This window comes from Talpa occidentalis, unplaced genomic scaffold (assembly GCF_014898055.3).
Source record: "Talpa occidentalis isolate TD23 unplaced genomic scaffold, MPIMG_talOcc4v2.1 talOcc4.15, whole genome shotgun sequence".
In the NCBI taxonomy this organism is placed as follows: domain Eukaryota; kingdom Metazoa; phylum Chordata; class Mammalia; order Eulipotyphla; family Talpidae; genus Talpa; species Talpa occidentalis.
Genome location: NW_023601543.1, coordinates 54,944,024 through 54,960,836, shown reverse-complemented (window position 1 = coordinate 54,960,836; position 16,813 = coordinate 54,944,024). Strand labels below are relative to the sequence as shown.

General features: G+C 39.5%; 1 protein-coding gene across 2 annotated transcripts; it reads left to right on the top strand.

Annotated features, from left to right (window-relative positions):
• The first annotated feature begins 3,103 nt into the window (after positions 1-3,103).
• On the top strand, positions 3,104-11,501 carry LOC119246705 (P antigen family member 3-like). Of its 2 annotated transcripts, none has more exons than XM_037513055.2 (5): positions 3,104-3,223; positions 4,083-4,174; positions 4,940-5,054; positions 8,875-9,000; positions 11,396-11,501. In XM_037513055.2, exons 2-5 carry the CDS (start codon positions 4,091-4,093, stop codon positions 11,416-11,418), a joined length of 348 nt encoding a protein of 115 aa, XP_037368952.1. In that variant the 5' UTR covers positions 3,104-3,223; positions 4,083-4,090; the 3' UTR covers positions 11,419-11,501. The 2 variants fall into 2 exon arrangements, with proteins under 2 accessions (XP_037368952.1, XP_037368953.1); XM_037513056.2 differs by having other exon boundaries at positions 3,105-3,223; positions 4,943-5,054; positions 11,396-11,497.
• The last annotated feature ends 5,312 nt before the right edge of the window (positions 11,502-16,813 follow it).

The following is a 16,813-nucleotide window of genomic DNA, read 5'->3' as shown; positions in this document are numbered from 1 at the left end:
TTGGCCAGAATAGCAGAGAAAACTGAAGATTATTCTCAGGTTGAAGTCGGCCCTTGGAAGTGTAGTGCAACAATTCAAATATCATCAAAGCCAATTCAAATATCATCAAAGTCATCATGACCAGTCGTCCAACCATCTGATGGCGTGAATTTGACTGTTTGATGGTTAGATATTCACAGAAAGTCTAAGTTCAGAAATCACTATCTCCCATTCTATGACCACTTCCTGAGTGCACTGTACTAAAAACTGGGGTAAAGAGGAAAAAAAGAAACTAAAATTTAATTATAGCATGCTTGCTAAGAAAGATTTTTTTAAGACAGAAGATAAACTTTTAAAAAGATCGAAGATTGGGCCTCCCTGGTGGCTCAAGGGGTTAAGCACTGCACTGTGAAGCAATCCACAGCCTCTGCAGCAAAAGTTCGATCCCCAGCAGGCCAAGGAGAAATCCACATGGCGAGGCAGACCTCTCCTGTCTCGCCCACTGCTCCCCTCAGCAGTGTATTTCAGTCAATCTGCCTCTTGTGTTCCCCACTCTGTCTCTGGTGGATCCTCTCACCCCTCGCATCTCTGGCCTGTGCCCCAGATCTTGTATGCATAAATAAACAAATCTTTTTTAAAAAATCAAAGATTATACTGTTCTCACTCTAAAAAATTTTTGAAGAAGCACATTCTTATTCAAGCTGCTTTTTAAAGAGAGAGAGAGAGACTGAGAACCCTCCCTTGCCCATTCAAGGTATTTCCTTAAAAGAAGTTCAATTGGATGGCATACATAAGAGTTAGTTCAATATTACATCCTAATTTATTTACAGTTACTTTCTGTTCAGGGACACCTTCCTATCCTCCCCTTCCATGTATTACTTCCCACATAAAAAGGATAACTTATATATAAAAGTAATAAGAATGTGGATCAAGAAGATGTATCAACAATGGAATACTACTCGGCAATCAAAAAGTTAAACTCATGCCATTTGCAGCAACATGGATGGAGCTAGATGGGATTATCCTCAGTGACAAAAGTCAGAAGGAAAAAGAAAAATATTGAATTGCTGTACTTAGTGAATGGAGCCTGACTAAATGGAGCAGTTAATTACTAATGGCCAGAATCAGGCTGTTTAAAGGGATTGGCAAAAGCTTCCATGTTTCTCTCTGCTTTAACTGCCATCCACCCCTTGTTCATTATGTAATCATTTACACAGTCCTGATAAGTTGCTAATAAAATAATATCATAAAAAAGAAAAATATTGAATGGTCTCATTTATAAGAGGAATAAAGGGAAACCAAACAAAGGGGCAGAAAAAAGATAAAACTTGCAGGCAAACTATAGATCTGAGGCTTACAGCAGGGAAGGAGAAGGGAAAGGGTCAAAACAGGGATGGGAAGAGCACAAGGGACTATGGTGACAGTTCACAGGTGATGTGCTGGTGAGAGATTTATGAGGACTACACCTGAGGGGAAAAATCATATATTGTACAAAAATGAACAATGTAAGAAAATAAATTAAAAAGATTAAAATATTTTTCTTTAAAAAAGGTAGTAAGAATGGAAACTGACATACAACTGTTTACATTAACAAAAATTTATATTCCCAGCCTCCCTGGTGGCACAGAGGTTAAAGTCTCAACATTATCAAGCTATTGCCAGCCACTGCAGCATGAGTGCAATCCCTGCTCAGGGACCTACCCACATGGCACAGCAGACCTCTCCTGTCTCGCCTGCTGCTCCCCTCAGCAGTGTATTTCAGTAGATCCGCCTGTTCTGCTCCTTACTCTGTCTCTGGTGAATCCTCTCACCTCCCACCTCTGATCTAGACCCCAAATCTTATATGCATAAATAAATAAAATTAATCTTTTTAAAAAAGAATTTATATTCCACTGGCTTCCACATAACTTTACCAATTCAGGAATAGCTGGCCTAGAAAAATGAAAGTTGCAAATAACTTCATTATTCGTTCAGGAACTACCTGGCAGACTCTTCACCTTCAATAAAAAGTGCCAAATGACATTTTTCAACCTCAATACGATTTGAAGCTTTGTCTTAAATTTTTTGTTTTGCTGTGTCCACCAAACCTAAACCATTATGTCACAGTTCTTACCCAACCCTAATCACACCTTTCCCCTACATGGAAAGGTCTCCAGACTTCAAAATCTGAATAAACATTTCTCCTGCTCTGCCACCTCCTCCAGATCGCTATTAAAACTCTGTCACTCTGGCAGTGTGATGTAATAAGGCCAATTTTACTTATTAACAAGTTGATTGATATCTGGGGAGTACAGTATATAATGACCATAGCCACTACTGCTGTACACCATGTGAAAGTGGATTGGTCTTAGACCCTAGGACCAATATCTATAGATATTTCTGATCCATACATTTACTGGATGATCACAGGTATGCTCAGAGATATGAATTACACATTCAGAGATTTAAATGTGCAATACCGCAAGCAAAAACGTAAAGCAACCAGGTGTGAATGTAATTATTCTGCTGACCTGAGCAAATTCATTCCAAGCATAACAGAAAACTGAGAAACTGAAAAGGAAATGATTTATCAAACCATGCAATACATCGATATTAAAATCCTTACTATCTAGGGCCTCCCCTGGTGGCACAGGCGGTTGAGCGCCGCACTGTGAAGCTGTTCCCAGCCTCTGCAGCGCTGGTTTGATCCCCGGCCGCCCGGCGAGGGCCCCACCCGGCGCGGCAGACCTCCCCTGTCTCGCCAGCTGCTCCCCTCAGCAGTGTATTTCGTCAGTCTGCCTGTTCTGTTCTGTTCTGTTCTGTTCCCTGCTCTGTCTCTCACCCTCCCGCGCATCTGGCCTGTACCCCGGTTCTTTTATAAATAAATAAATAAATCTTTTTTAAAAAATCCTTACTATCTAGCTCTGTCATGGCCTTCTTTCTGAGGCACTTTCTCCACTAAGGGTCACCTTGGGCTGTCTGCCACCAAAGTTTCTAGATACTTAAGAAAAATTGGGTGGGAGGAGAAAAAACACTCCTCAATCCCCGAGTCTCATCCTCAGGAAAATCTGTAGTTCCGGGTCTCAGTGGTAGCGAGATAACGTCAAGCTGCACAGTGCACATTAAGTCAGTGCGCATGCCCACTGCTGCTCACCTGCGTCCGTTACTGCGCCTGCGCCTTACTGTTCCCGTGCTAAGAGCAGAGCTGGACCTGAGGCAGTTGTTCTTCTGTCTTGATTCTTACTCACAAGCTGAGACTTAGAGGGTAGGTCCACAGATCAGTCCTGTGAAGAGTTTGTGTGTGAGTGTGAGTAGGAAGCCAGCAAGTTTCTGCCAGATGGTGGCATGGTTCCTCGCGGCGGAGGAAGAAGGTCCTCAGTGGCGTCATCGCCACTGAAACTTGTTGTGTTGGGGCCAGGACAAAAGAGGATAGTGGTCTGTGGATGGCTGGGGGTCAGATGCAGGCAGGGTGAGTCTTCGGGGTGTTATTTGAAGTACCTGAGTTCTGGAGGTGCCTGGGACTACTGACCGGTCAGACTGTGGAGTCCTCAGTGGGGTCCAGGTGAGGGACCAGGAAGGGCGGTGAAGAAAGGGCCTAGAAACGGGGAACCCTGTGGCGTGTAACTGCGTCCTGGAGATTTGCAGTGTGCCTAGTCGAGTGCCGGGGGTCTATGCTCGCGCATCTGTGTAGAAGCTTCTGCTGTTGCCGTGCAAAGTTAGCCAGAAGCGATCTGTAAAGGACTGAGCCGATGTGTTCAAACAAAACTTTAGTGGGGGAGGGGGTGGATGGGCCTAATAAATTAGAGTGTGACCGATTCAGTAACCACTTGTTTAAATTTCCAGCAGTATTTTCCTAAATATCTTCATGCTAGAGAATCTAGTTGTGAAACCAAATCTCAGCGTGCCATGTGTTTGAGGTGATTTCACTGTGCTTGATTAATATAAATGGTGTTATAAATCCTTGTGTTTGGTGTGACCGTAAAGCTTACACACTTATACTTACCCAGGGGCTTATTTTGAAAGTATTTTCTGAGTTAGAAAAAAATGTATAAAGAACCTTTATCCAGAGATGTGGTATAGCATTTTTTAAGTACATTTTTCAAGCCCCATTATTTTATTTTCAGTGTGAAAAATGAGTGGACATGTAAGAACAAGATCCAAATCTGAAGGATCACAAGATGACCGAGAGCCTTCCAGACCACTTGGACCTTTGGTTGTGAGTGCTTTTTTTTTTATAAAGATTTATATGTACATACAAGAACTGGGGTACAGGCCAGAGGTGCAGGGTGTGTGTGTGTGTGTATGTGAGAGAGAGAGAGAGAGAGAGAGAGAGGAGTCATCAGAGACAGAGTGGGCAGCAGAACAGGCAGAATGACTGAAATACACTGCTGAGGGGAGCAGCGGGTGAGACAGGAGAGGTCTGCTGCACCAAGGTGGTGGGGTGTGGGGTGGGGGGATGTCAAACTTGTGCTGCTGAGGCTGCCCATAGCTTCATAGTGCTGGAAATTTAAATTTAACCCCTTGCGCCATGGGGTGGGGTGGGGGAAAACCCTGGTTGTGAGTGCTTTAATATTTGGTATTTCTATAACCAGAAATTTATTTTTCTGAAAATTTTATTCAACTATTATAGATACAGTGATAAAAGTTTTCCATGCTGATAAAGGGATGAAAACACTGATCTAAGAGAATTACATTCACTTGTTGCCTGTGGAAATATTTCCTGTGACTTCTTTTCATGCTTACTAATAACAAATTGCACCCATACATCCCAGAATAGTTTAAAGTAGCTTCCAAAGTCCTTTTGGGTACCTTTTCTCGAATAACCACTCTGTGGAAAGAGTGACTTCATTAAGAATAAGTATATAGACTCATAGCTTTTTAATGTCTTTATTATTTATGATTAATAGCTATTGTGTATATTTATATTATTGGCATGTATTAACAACAACACTTTTTATTTGCATACACACCCTATGCCCAGCAGCTCATTGATAAGCAACTTCAAGGAAAGGGGTCACCAACTGAGAGTCAGGATATTACACCTGATCAGGAGAAAAAAGATGAAAGAGTAGCTGTGGTTCAAGATGAAGGGAAAGGTAAGAATACCAGTGGTGGGCGGGGGAAGTATTTATGCGGTATGTGTTCTGACATGCCACCACAGAAGGAAATAAACCATTACAAAAGGATCTCAAACATTTCCTGAAAATATGAAAGAGTGTATAGTTTGCAGTTTCAAACAGTCCTTCACTATAATGAATTTTCCCTTTTCTTTCAAGATTTGTCTTCTGTGCTTGAAAATACAAATTCAGGTGTTTAAATCAGAGGAAACTTTAATTTTAACCACAAAAAAGTACATTATTTCACTCATTTAATTTGTTCTTCTTAAAATGTTTTGAGAGGCCCTCTGAGTCCTTGCATCAAAAGTGCAAGCAACTGGGCCTCCGCAGTGGCGCAGCAGTTGAGTGCTGGGTTGCAAAGCTGCCGGCAGCCTCTGCAGCGCCAGTTCGATCCCCGGCTGCTCCCCTCAGCAGTATACTTCGGTCCCTCTGCCTGCTCTGCTCCCCGCTCTGGCTCTGGTGAATTCACTTACCCTCCTGCGCTTCTGACTGGGTCAGTGGGTACAGTGCTTGTATAAATAAATAAATCAATCTTTAAAAAAAATAAAAGTAGTTTCTCCCTCTTTTAAAAAAGAAGTGCAAGCAACCTTTTAAAAAATTTTTTAAAGGTTTATATATTTATGCATACAAGAGCTGGGGTACAGGCCAGAGGTGTGGTGGGTGAGAGAATTCACCAGAGACAGAGTGGGGAACAGAACAGTCAGATTGACCAAAGTACACGGCTGAGGGGAGCAGCGGGCAAGAAGAAGAGGTCTGCTGCACCATGTGGGTTGCGCCCTGGAGGGCCAGGGATCAAACTCGTGCTGCAGAGGCTGCGGACAGCTTCATAGGTTGTGTCTTAACCCCTTGTGCCAGCAGGGAGGTCCCCAAAAGTGCAAGCAACTTTATTTTTTTTTCTTTTTTTATTTATTTATTTATTTTTTATAATAAATTTTATTTTTATATTCCCCCATACAATTGCAAACGCCCCGTTCTGACCCCAATCCTTCCCCTCCCGCCCCCCACCCCCCAAAAAGTGTCTCTGGTTCATAGTTTTTTGTTGATTTTGATTTTCACTTTCTTATATTCATTTTCCTGGTCCCTTATTTAAGTTTTCTAGATTCCTGCTATGAGTGAGACCATCCGGTATTTTTCTTTTTCTTTTTGGCTTATTTCGCTGAGCATGATCCCTTCCAGCGCCATCCATGTTGCTGCAAATTGCATGTGTTTATCTTTTTTGAATGCTGAGTAATATTCCATGGTATATATGTACCACATCTTCTTGATCCAGTCATCTATTTTTGGGCATTTGGGTTGTTTCCAAAGCTTAGCTATTGTAAACAGTGCTGCTATAAACATAGGGGTGCAGGTGCTCTTTGGAATGGATGTTTCTGTGTCCTTTGGGTAAATACCTAGGAGTGGAATTGCTGGATCATATGGAAGCTCTATGTTTAGTAGGTCCAGAAATCTCCACACAGCTCTCCACAGTGGTTGGACCAATTTGCACTCCCACCAACAGTGCAGGAGAGTTCCTTTTTCTCCACACCCTCGCCAACATTTGTTGTTGCTAGTTTTTTTAATATGTGCCATTCTCACTGGTGTAAGATGGTATCTCATGGTAGTTTTGATTTGCATTTCCCTGATGACAAGTGATGTTGAACATTTTTTCATATGCCTGTTGGCCATTTGCATTTCCTCTTCAGAGAAGTTTCTTTTTAGCTCTTCTGCCCATTTTTTGACTGGATTATTTTCTTTGTTGTTGTTGAGTCTCATCAGCTCTTTGCAGATTTTTGTGATCAGTCCTTTATCATTAGTGTTGGGTGCAAAAATGTTCTCCCAGTTGGTGGGGTTTCTCTTTGTTTTTGTTATTGTCTCTTTTGCTGTGCAGAAGCTCTTTAATTTGATGTAGTCCCAGCTGTTTATCTTTGCCTTCACTATCACTGCTTTGGGTGATGTGTCTGTAAAGATGTCTTTGATGTGCAAATCCCGTAGTGTTTCGCCTATATTTCCTTCTATGTATTTTATGGTTTCAGGTCTTATGTCTAGTTCTTTAATCCATTTTGAGTTGATTCTCATTATCATTCGCAAGCAACTTTAAATGTGCAGAGTGCCAAATCATCATACCTTAGAACACCTGAAATAAAGCCTGTTTGCATGGGATGTTGTTAACCCAATTTTGTAATTGAGAAAACTTAGACTTGGGGATTGTGGCTTGCCAAAGAGTACTTGACTCATAGAGACATAATTCATATTTCATTCTAAGATGCCTATGTTCTTCCTACCATCTATATTGTACCCAAAAAGTGAACGGTTTTATAGAAAATGCTTAATATTTGGGCCTCCCCTGGTGGCTCAGCGGTTGAGCGCTGGGCTGTGAAGCTGCCTGCAGCCTCTGCAGCACCGGTTCGATCCCCGGCCGCTGGCGAGGGTCCCACATGGCGCGCAGACCTCTCCTGCCATGCCCACTGTTCCCCTCAGCAGTGTACTTCATCAGTCTGCCTGTTGTGTTCCCAGCTCTGGTGAATTCTCTCACCCTCCGGCGCTTCTGACTATACCCAGTGCTTGTATAAATAAATAAATAAATAAATCTTTAAAAAAAAAAAAGAAAAGAAAAGAAAATGCTTAATATTTAAATGTATCTGTAGTGAAGGTAGCTTAGTAATGTCACAGCAATAGACGCAGTTCAGTGGAACAAGATAGAGACACCAGAAAAGAGTTCAATTAATTGATATTTTGATATGGTAAATTTAGTAAAAGCTGAATAATTCAGAATACTGGCATTAGATAACTATAGTAGTATGATTTTTAAGTGATTTTAAAAGACATTAAAATACCTTTATGCCTAGGAAAATAAAAAATGTCCTAAAATTATCATGAAACAGAAATAATTTCTCCAAATGTAGTATTTTCATGAAACACTTGTGATGAATTTATTTACATACTTCAGGCCATGTATTTTAGACAATTCATTGTCAAGAGGTTTCTACAATGTGACTGACAACAAAGTCCATTCATTTCTTTCCACCCTTTTCCCTTTGTCCTCATTGTAAGACAAAAATTTGCTATTTATCACAAATAATTTACTGTTATTTTTGATACTTTGTTGGTTTTGTTTTTTTAAGATTTGTTTGTTTATTTATTTATTTATTTATTTATTTATTTATTTATGCAAGCACTGGGTACAGTCAGAAGCACGGGAGGGTGAGAGAATTCACCAGAGTCAGAGCGGATAGCAGAGCAGGCAAGCTGACGAAACACACTGCTGAGGGGAGCAGCTGGCGGCAGGAGAGGTCTGCACGCCATGTGGGACCCTCCGGTGCTGCAGAGGCTGTGGGCAGCTTTGCAACCCAGCGCTCAACTGCTGAGCCACCAGGGAGGCCCTTGATACTTTGTTTAAGTGGTGCTCATTTATGGAAAGTTACATGTAGGACTTTACACCTAAATATAACTAGTTAAAAATAAGTTTCAGGTTACCCCAATGACAATGGGTGTCACTACTTTAAGATTTGTCCTAGGCCCAAAAATGCGCTCAGAAAATTATATTTAATTATAATTAAAATCCTATCCATGGTGTAGCCTTCAGATCTCTTAGAGAGCTGATGACCTCTGCTCTTAGTACCTACATTATGGTGATATAGTGTGTATTGTAGCTGTATCATGGTTTTTTCTTAAATAGTCATTTAAAGTAAGGTTTCATAACAAAGATGTAAAGTCTGTCCATCCATGATTTTATTACCATACAAGCTGACAGACTTTTATTTCATTTAACTGAAGTAATGAATATTATCATTTTCTTATTTACACTTTAACCCTTTTTAAGGGCCTAACCCAAAAAGTGATCTCCAGGAACTGCCTCAGCCAAAGACTGGGGCTGAAGGCAGAGATGATCTTCAAGTTAAGGAGAAGATTTTACCAAATCTAGAGCCCGCTACGATGCCAGAAGCAGGTATGTTATCCATTAAAAATGCAATGAGTTGGCTTCTGTTTTCCACAGTGTAATATCTTTAATAAACAGAGATAACATTAATGTTACTTTAATAATAGAGTTCACATATAAAGAATCTTTGAAAGGTAGTTCAAACCCCAAATGTCTGACTCTCTGACTTAAATACTATTAAATACAGAAACAAATTGGGTCAAATCCATATTGAATTATAAAATGTGTAAACATAAAAAAGGGACCAGGAAAAAGGCTAATTATAATAAAGAAAAAATCAAAATCAACAAGCAACTATAAGCCAGAGACACACTACAGGGGGCAGGGAGGAGAAGGGATTAGGGTCCAAATAAGGGGGGTGCAATTGTATGGGGAATATAACCAAAATGAAAATGCACACATTGTGCAAAAATGAAAAATTATGTAGAAATTATATAAAATATAATATATTAAACATAAAAAGGTGTAAACATTTTCTTTTGAATAGTCACTTTAATAGCTAAAGATTTTCAGTCTTTTATAATTTCTGCTTTTAACAAATGCATAATGAAATATGCATTATAATGAAATCTGTATGAAATATGCTGAGGCACTAGAGTAGATTCTCATGCCAATTCTAACATGATATGTGTGATTCTGGAAGAATCCCTTCTAAAACCATCTTTATTCTTACATAAGTAGTAAATTCATATCAGATTTACTAAAATAATATTCAATGCCTATTTTTGTATTCTCTAGTTCTCTTGGAGAGAATACAGAGATATGTTTTGCATGACTTATTTACCATAAAGCATCATCTTGGGTCAAATTTTAACATTGATATTTCATTGCTACTAAGGTAATAAGTAAACACTGTGCTTGAATTTGTTACTTGTCCTTAGTTTCTGTTAAATTCTGAATTCTTCTGACTCTTAAAAAATAATTCAAATCCTTTCCCCAGTGACCTCAAATGACTAAATAATAAAATAAAGACAGTATAGTTTCGGGCCTCCCCCGTGGCGCAGCGTTTGAGCACTGGGTTGCGAAGCTGCCCGCAGCCTCTGCAGCACCGGTTCAATCCCCGGCTGCTCCCCGGCCACCTGAGGAGGGTCCCACATGGCATGCAGACCTCTCCTGCCTCCCACTGCTCCCCTTAGCAGTGAGTGTACTTCGGTCCTTCTGCCTGCTCTGCTTCCCGCTCTGGCTCTGGTGAATTCTCTCACCCTCCCGCTGTACGCAGTGTTTGTATAAATAAATAAACAAATAAATCTTTAAAAAAAAAAAGACAGTATAGTTTCTAGTTTCTGTAGCTGATCAAGTAGAGAGAGCACACATAATCAGTGATGCTCTAGGTGGGTATAAGATACTTACACTCCCTGTCCCCACTGTCAGTCTTAGTGAACTACTGAGAAGTTGTTGGGCACTATGATAAAGTCACCATTAACCATATCAAATGATAAGATTTGAAATTCAACTTAACAACCTTATATAATTCCTGAGTAATCAACTTACCTATGTTTTACATATGTGTTTTCCAAATTGCTGACCATTAATTACAAGAGCTGAATTTAATAGATGTTGCTTAGGGAAGATGCTTAGGGAGGAAATTGCTTTGTGATTTCTACAGAGTTTTACTCTACATTAGACTATTTACATTAAGAAAGTTTTCATATTGCTTCCAGTAGCCTATTGAACATGACTAAAATGTACTTATAAGATGATCATAAACTTTAAATGCATGTGTTATTAAATAGTTAATGTTACATGAACATCCAATTTAAATATAGGAATAAAAAAGAGAATAAAACTGCCTTTTGATGGGTTCATTTCATTTAATATGTTGTAAACTTCATCTTTTTGTTTCATTGTACCAATAGAAAGATTGGTGTATTTAAAAAATATTGATAGCCAAAGAGATGTGAACCTGTACCCTTAAATCGTATACAGTGTTATAAACCATTACCTCATTTAAAAAATGCAATCCAGGGCCTCCCCGGTGGCCCAGCGGTTGAGTGCTGGGTTGCGAAGCTGCCCGCAGCCTCTGCGGCGCCGGTTCGATCCCCGGCTGCTCCCCAGCCACCGGAGGAGGGTCCCACATGGCGCGCAGACCTCTCCTGCCGCCCGCTGCTCCCCTCAGCAGTGTACTTCGGTCCTTCTGCCTGCTCTGCTCCCCGCTCTGGCTCTGGTGAATTCTCTCACCCTCCCGCGCTTCTGACTGTACCCAGTGCTTGTATAAAACAAACAAATAAATAAATAAATAACATGCCTCTAAAAAAAAAAAAAATGCAATCCAAAAAATAACAAATATTGATAAAATGTATGCTTATCTGATAAATCCAAACTATAATATCCTTTATATACTTTAAATGTAATCGAGATAAAATTCTGCTAAGTAATGTTCCCAAATGTTATGTTTATGTTACAGGTGAAGGGCAACCGCAGGTTTAAACAAGGAGGAGCAGCAAAAATGCAAACTTTTCTAATGTTGCATATTTGACCTTTAAAATGCTTTCAATAAAGTTTTACAAAATTTGCTGCAAAGAATCTTGTGAGTCTTGTTAAGATTATTCCTAAGTATTTGAAGCTATTGAAAATTATATAATTTTTTGAAATTGTATATTCTGATTGAGCTGGTATATATAGACATATTTGCCCATAAATTTTCTCTCTAGCATCCTTGCTGAATATGCTTATTAATTCCAAAAGTTTATGTCTAGATCCTTTTTAATGGTCAGGATACATATCATTGAGATTTTTCTGCTGTTTTAAACATAATACCTTTTTTCCCTTTTCTAATTTTACATTGGACAGACCCACCTAGTACAATGTTGAATAGAACTAGTGAACATCTTTGTGCTATTACTGATAGGAAATGGAATTATTTTTTAACATTTCACCATATTTACTGTGAAGTAAAGAAAGTTCTGTTCTAATCTTAGTTTGCTACAGTTATTTATCTTAAATATATGTTGACATTCATCAAACACCTGTAGTCCATTTGTTGACATGATTATAGGATATTTTTCCTCCATTAATCATTTAATGTGAGGTGTTACATAGGTATATTCCAATGCTTAAAATGAATCTTATATTCCTGGGGAGGGGCATTGGTCATGATATATTATCCTTCTAAATATTCTATATCTTAATAATTTCTTTAGGATTGTTATGTGTGTTCTCACAAGTGGCATTATTTTCTTTCTTGGACATTGGTGTCAAGGTTATACAAACTTCACAAAATGAATTGGGTTGTAAAATCTTTCTGTTCTCTGAACCGTAGTCTCTGCAAGGCTGTGAATAATGTAGGGCTAGGCTTTCTTATGTTCAACTTTTTCTGGATTGCATTTCCTTTGTATTGGACCCTGCTTAAAGGGCAGAAACAGCAGGGGAAACTCCCAGTTCCAATCACTTCAAACTTTGTGAGGCATCCATCTTGCCATCTAATGATACTGTCACTCTGAAAGTGTATACGGTTATGACAATAGGTCTATTTTTTGAGGTCTTTAATAATAATAGGACTTAAATAAAAGACATGAAACTCCTCAAGGTAGAAAACTTCTTGACTGTGGTCTGGGCAATGGTGTCTTGGATTTGTCACCAAAAGCACAAGTTTTTGTTTTGTTTTTTAAAAATTTATTTTTATTTATTTATGCACACAGACCTGGGTGTGGGCCAAAGGTGCAGGGTGAGAGGATTCACCAGAGACAAGAGTGGGGAGCAGAACAGGCAGATACACTGAAATACACTGCTGAGGGGAGCCACAGGAAAGACAGGAAAGGTCTACTGAGCCATGTAGTTTAGCTCCCTGGCCAGGGATCAAACTCATGCTGCAGTGGCTGGCAATAGCTTGATAGTACTGAGACAATCCCCTGAGCCACCAGGAAGGCCCCAGAAAAAGCCCAAGTTTTTGCTGTGAAGAGTTTAAGAACATTCACAATAAATTGATTTCTAAAAAGACACATGCAAGCTGCATTAAACAGAATTACTTCAGGGAATAAAAGTGATACCCATTCTGTTATACATAAGTCAAGTATTTAAAGCACTTGTTATAAAGGTGTTTCTACAAAAGAATTTGCTATATTTAGAAGTGTTACTTCAGTGAATGGAAGTGATACCCATTCTGTAATTAATGTAGTGAATTGTTGAAGAACACAACAAAGATTTGCAAATTGTGGTCAGAATAGTGTCACTTCAATGAATTCAAGTGATAACATTCTCTAATACATGAAGTGATTGAGAACACTTGTAATAAAGATGTTCCTAACAAAAATCACTTTTCACAATTTTTCAGATTAGAAATGTACTTTTTGTAAGCCCAGTGTACTTGGCTGCTTTCTCTGATCATATATACATGGCCTACCTAAATCCAGGTTTCAGCAGAACTGTCTTCCTCTCTGGACACCCTCGGGGAGAATCTTTTTCCAGGTTCATTCTAGTTGTTGGCAGAATTCAGTACCATGAAGTTAAGGTCTTGTTTCCTTGCTGGTTGCCACTTGGGTTCCACCTTAGCTCCCAGACGCCTCTTTCCCAAGACTAGACTATGGATCCCCACATCTCAGAACCTGCAACAGCAGGTGGAATACTTCTGACAATGCTTCCTCCTTTGGTTTCCATTCTGCACCTGTCTCTCTCCTTTTCACTTTGTTGATAGAGTCCTTAGAAGCATAAAAGTTTTGATTTTGATGATTCCAAATTACCAATTTGTATTGTTCATACTTTTGGTGTCATACCAAGGAAATCATTGCCTAATTCTAGATTTTCAATATTTACACCTATGTTTTATTCTGAGAGTCCTATAGCTTTAGCTCTTATTTAGGTTTTTGATCCATTTTGAATTAATTGTCATAGATAATGTGTGGTATAGGGAGAAATTCATTCTTTTGCATGTGAACATTCAGTTATCCCAGAACCATTTGTTGAAAAGACCATTTGTCACTGAATTATCTTGGTGCCTCTGACAATAACAAATTGACCATAGAAATATAGGATTATTTCTGGACTCTCAATCTTATTCCATTATCTATCTTTGTTTTCCTTATGCCAGTATCTTGATGAAAGTAGCTTTGTAGTAGATTTAGAAAACAGGAAATGTGAGTATTTCAACTTTATTCTCTTTAAATACTGTTTTGGCTCTTCTGGGACCCTTCCATTTCCTGGAATTCTAGATCAGCTTGTTAATTTCTGGGAGTGGAGGGAGCAGTTTAAATTTTGATAGGGATTGCCATCAACTCAGTAGATATATTTGGGAGTAATGTCATTTTTTAAAATACTAAGAAGTCTTCCACCCTATGATTGTGAGATGTCTTTCCAATTACTTAGGACATCTTGAATTTACTTAACAGTATTTTCAGGTTTTCAGTGTACAAGTTCTACAAAAGATCTTGCAGGCTATGTTCAGAACAGTGTTACTTCAGTGACAGTCTTTTGTTATATTTACTCCTCATTATCTTATACTTTTGATAACATTGTAAATAAAAATTTTTTCCTAATTTTGTTTTTGAAGAGGTCATTGCTAAGGTATAGAAATATAATTAGATACCTGATGGGAAGAATACTAATGTTACCACAATTAAAGTAATAAATTATTGTTTAAAAAATAAAAAGCAAGAAAAATAAATATAATTGATCTTTATATGTTGATCTTATATCCTGTAACCTTACTGAAGTTGCTTTATTAGATCTAATAGGTCTTTTGTGTGTAGATGGCAGGAGCGGGGTTCCTTAGGACTTTCTATACACAGGATTATGTCATCTGCAAATAGGAAAGTTTTACTTCTTTTCCAGTCTAGGTTCTGTTTTACTTTTCCCCTTGCCTTAAACTGCCAGAACTTCCAGAGTAATGTAGAATAAACGTGGTGAAAGAGGACATCCTTGCCTTGTTCCTGAGTTTAGGAGGATAGACTTTCACCATTGAGTACAATGTTAGCTATGTGGTTTTCATAGATATCTTATATGGGTTGATAGTGTTCTTTTCTATTCCTAGTTTATTGAGTGTTTTTATCATGAAGGGATGCTAATGCTTCCCAATGCTTTTTTGTAGCTACTGAGATGATCCTGTGGTTTTTGTCCTTTATTCTACTGATATGGCGAAATTGATTCTTAATGTTAAATCAGCCTTGCATTCCTGGGGAAAATTCCACTTGCTCATGCTGTATAATTTGGCTTGCTAGTATTTTGCTGAGGATTTTTATGTCTGTTCCATATTGAGATATTGAATCACTGCTTGAAGGCCGTGTTAACAGAATCAGTTATAATTCTCATATGCTATGTGAATGTGTGTCCTGTGATGAAATGGTTGAAGGAAACCTCCCCAGGTTCTGTCAGTGAAAAGATTTAACACGTTGCTATCCTGACAATGCCCACTATTTGTGATGATAAGGAGGCTAAAGACTGCAATGTAGGGCCTCCCCTGGTGGCGCAAGCAGTTGAGCACAGCGCTGTGAAGCTGTCCGCAGCATCTGCAGTGCTGATTCTATCCCGGCCAGCCTACGAAGGTCCCACATGGCGCAGCAGACCACTCCTGTCTTGCCCGCTGCTCCCCTCAGCAGTGTATTTCAGTCAGTCTGCCTGTTCTGTTCCCCACTCTGTCTCTGTGAATCCTCTCACCCCCCACACCTCTGGCCTGTACCCCAGTTCTTGTATGCATAAGTAAATAAATCTTTAAAAAAAAAAAAGATCTCATAGGTGGCTAAGAGGTTCTTAGAGGATAAGACCCCAGGATGGATTTTTTCACCCACAGGACATGCTCAGGGAGGAGCTGCTCATTGAGACTGAGACTCCCAATATCTATGCTTCATGAAAAATCAGTATTTTTCTACTTCATGTTGAAGGGATCACATTTCTGTCAGGGACTTTGCAGATGGTGTCTTTGCTTGGCATTAGTAGCCTTTGAGATGTCAGTGGCTACCACTGTCACTAACAACCACTGTCACCAACACTACTGTGGAGTAAGGAGCTCTGGGGCCAGACAGACCTGGGCGTGGGTGCTGGTGTTTCCCCTTCTGGCTCTGGTGACCTTGAGTAAATAAGTTAGCTGATACACATTACACCACTTTACTCATTTGTAAAATAGTGATAAATGATAATGGCCACCTCCTAGGGATGGTGTGAGTATTAAAGGACTTAACTGATAGTTAAATAGAGCATCTCTGGAAAGAATAATAATGACAAAAACACTAATAATACAAGCTAATGCTTATCTTACATTTACTGTGCCAGGCCCTGTGAAAAACCTAATGAAGATCAACTCATTTACTCCTCTCGACAACCTCTAAGGATTCACATTACTTCACAGTGGAGAGGACTAAGGCACAGAAGAGTATGGGAATAATCCCCAAATCACACAGCTGATATAAGAGAAGCTGAGAATGACACTCAGGGCAACATCAGAACCCAAGCTCCTGACGACTGTCAGGCAGTGGTCATACAAGGCATGAAAGGGTCCATCCCGGGGGCCTCTGCTGAGGCTAAAAACTAGGAGAAGGAATAAGAGTAGGCTTCTGTGAGGAGTGAGCAATGGAAAGACACATTAAGTGATGAAAGGATTAGAGGGCGATTGATGATGCCGACCAATGGTGGGGAAAGGAGTGTTGATCAGGGACCCTAGAAACAGGATAAAGAAACAGAGGATATGCATCACAGGGCCATCATTGGCCCAAAACAGGGACCCTTCTGCAAATTTGGGTGTTAGCTCCTGACTTCATTCATTCATTTATTATTTCAGAGGCATTTCCTGAGCGCCTGCTTCTTCTGAAAGGGTTCCAGAAAGGTTTCACAAAGATCTCCCTCTGAATGGAGACCTCACACCCAGTCACATCTCCATTTCCATTTCCAGTTGCTGTTG

Bases quoted from the DNA above. Each gene is read 5' to 3' on its own strand.
- LOC119246705 (XM_037513055.2), top strand. From the start codon at position 4,091: ATGAGTGGACATGTAAGAACAAGATCCAAATCTGAAGGATCACAAGAT. The intron at 4,175-4,939 runs GTGAGTGCTTTT...CCCTATGCCCAG, and splicing joins GACCACTTGGACCTTTGGTT to CAGCTCATTGATAAGCAACT. The intron at 9,001-11,395 runs GTATGTTATCCA...TTTATGTTACAG, and splicing joins CGCTACGATGCCAGAAGCAG to GTGAAGGGCAACCGCAGGTT.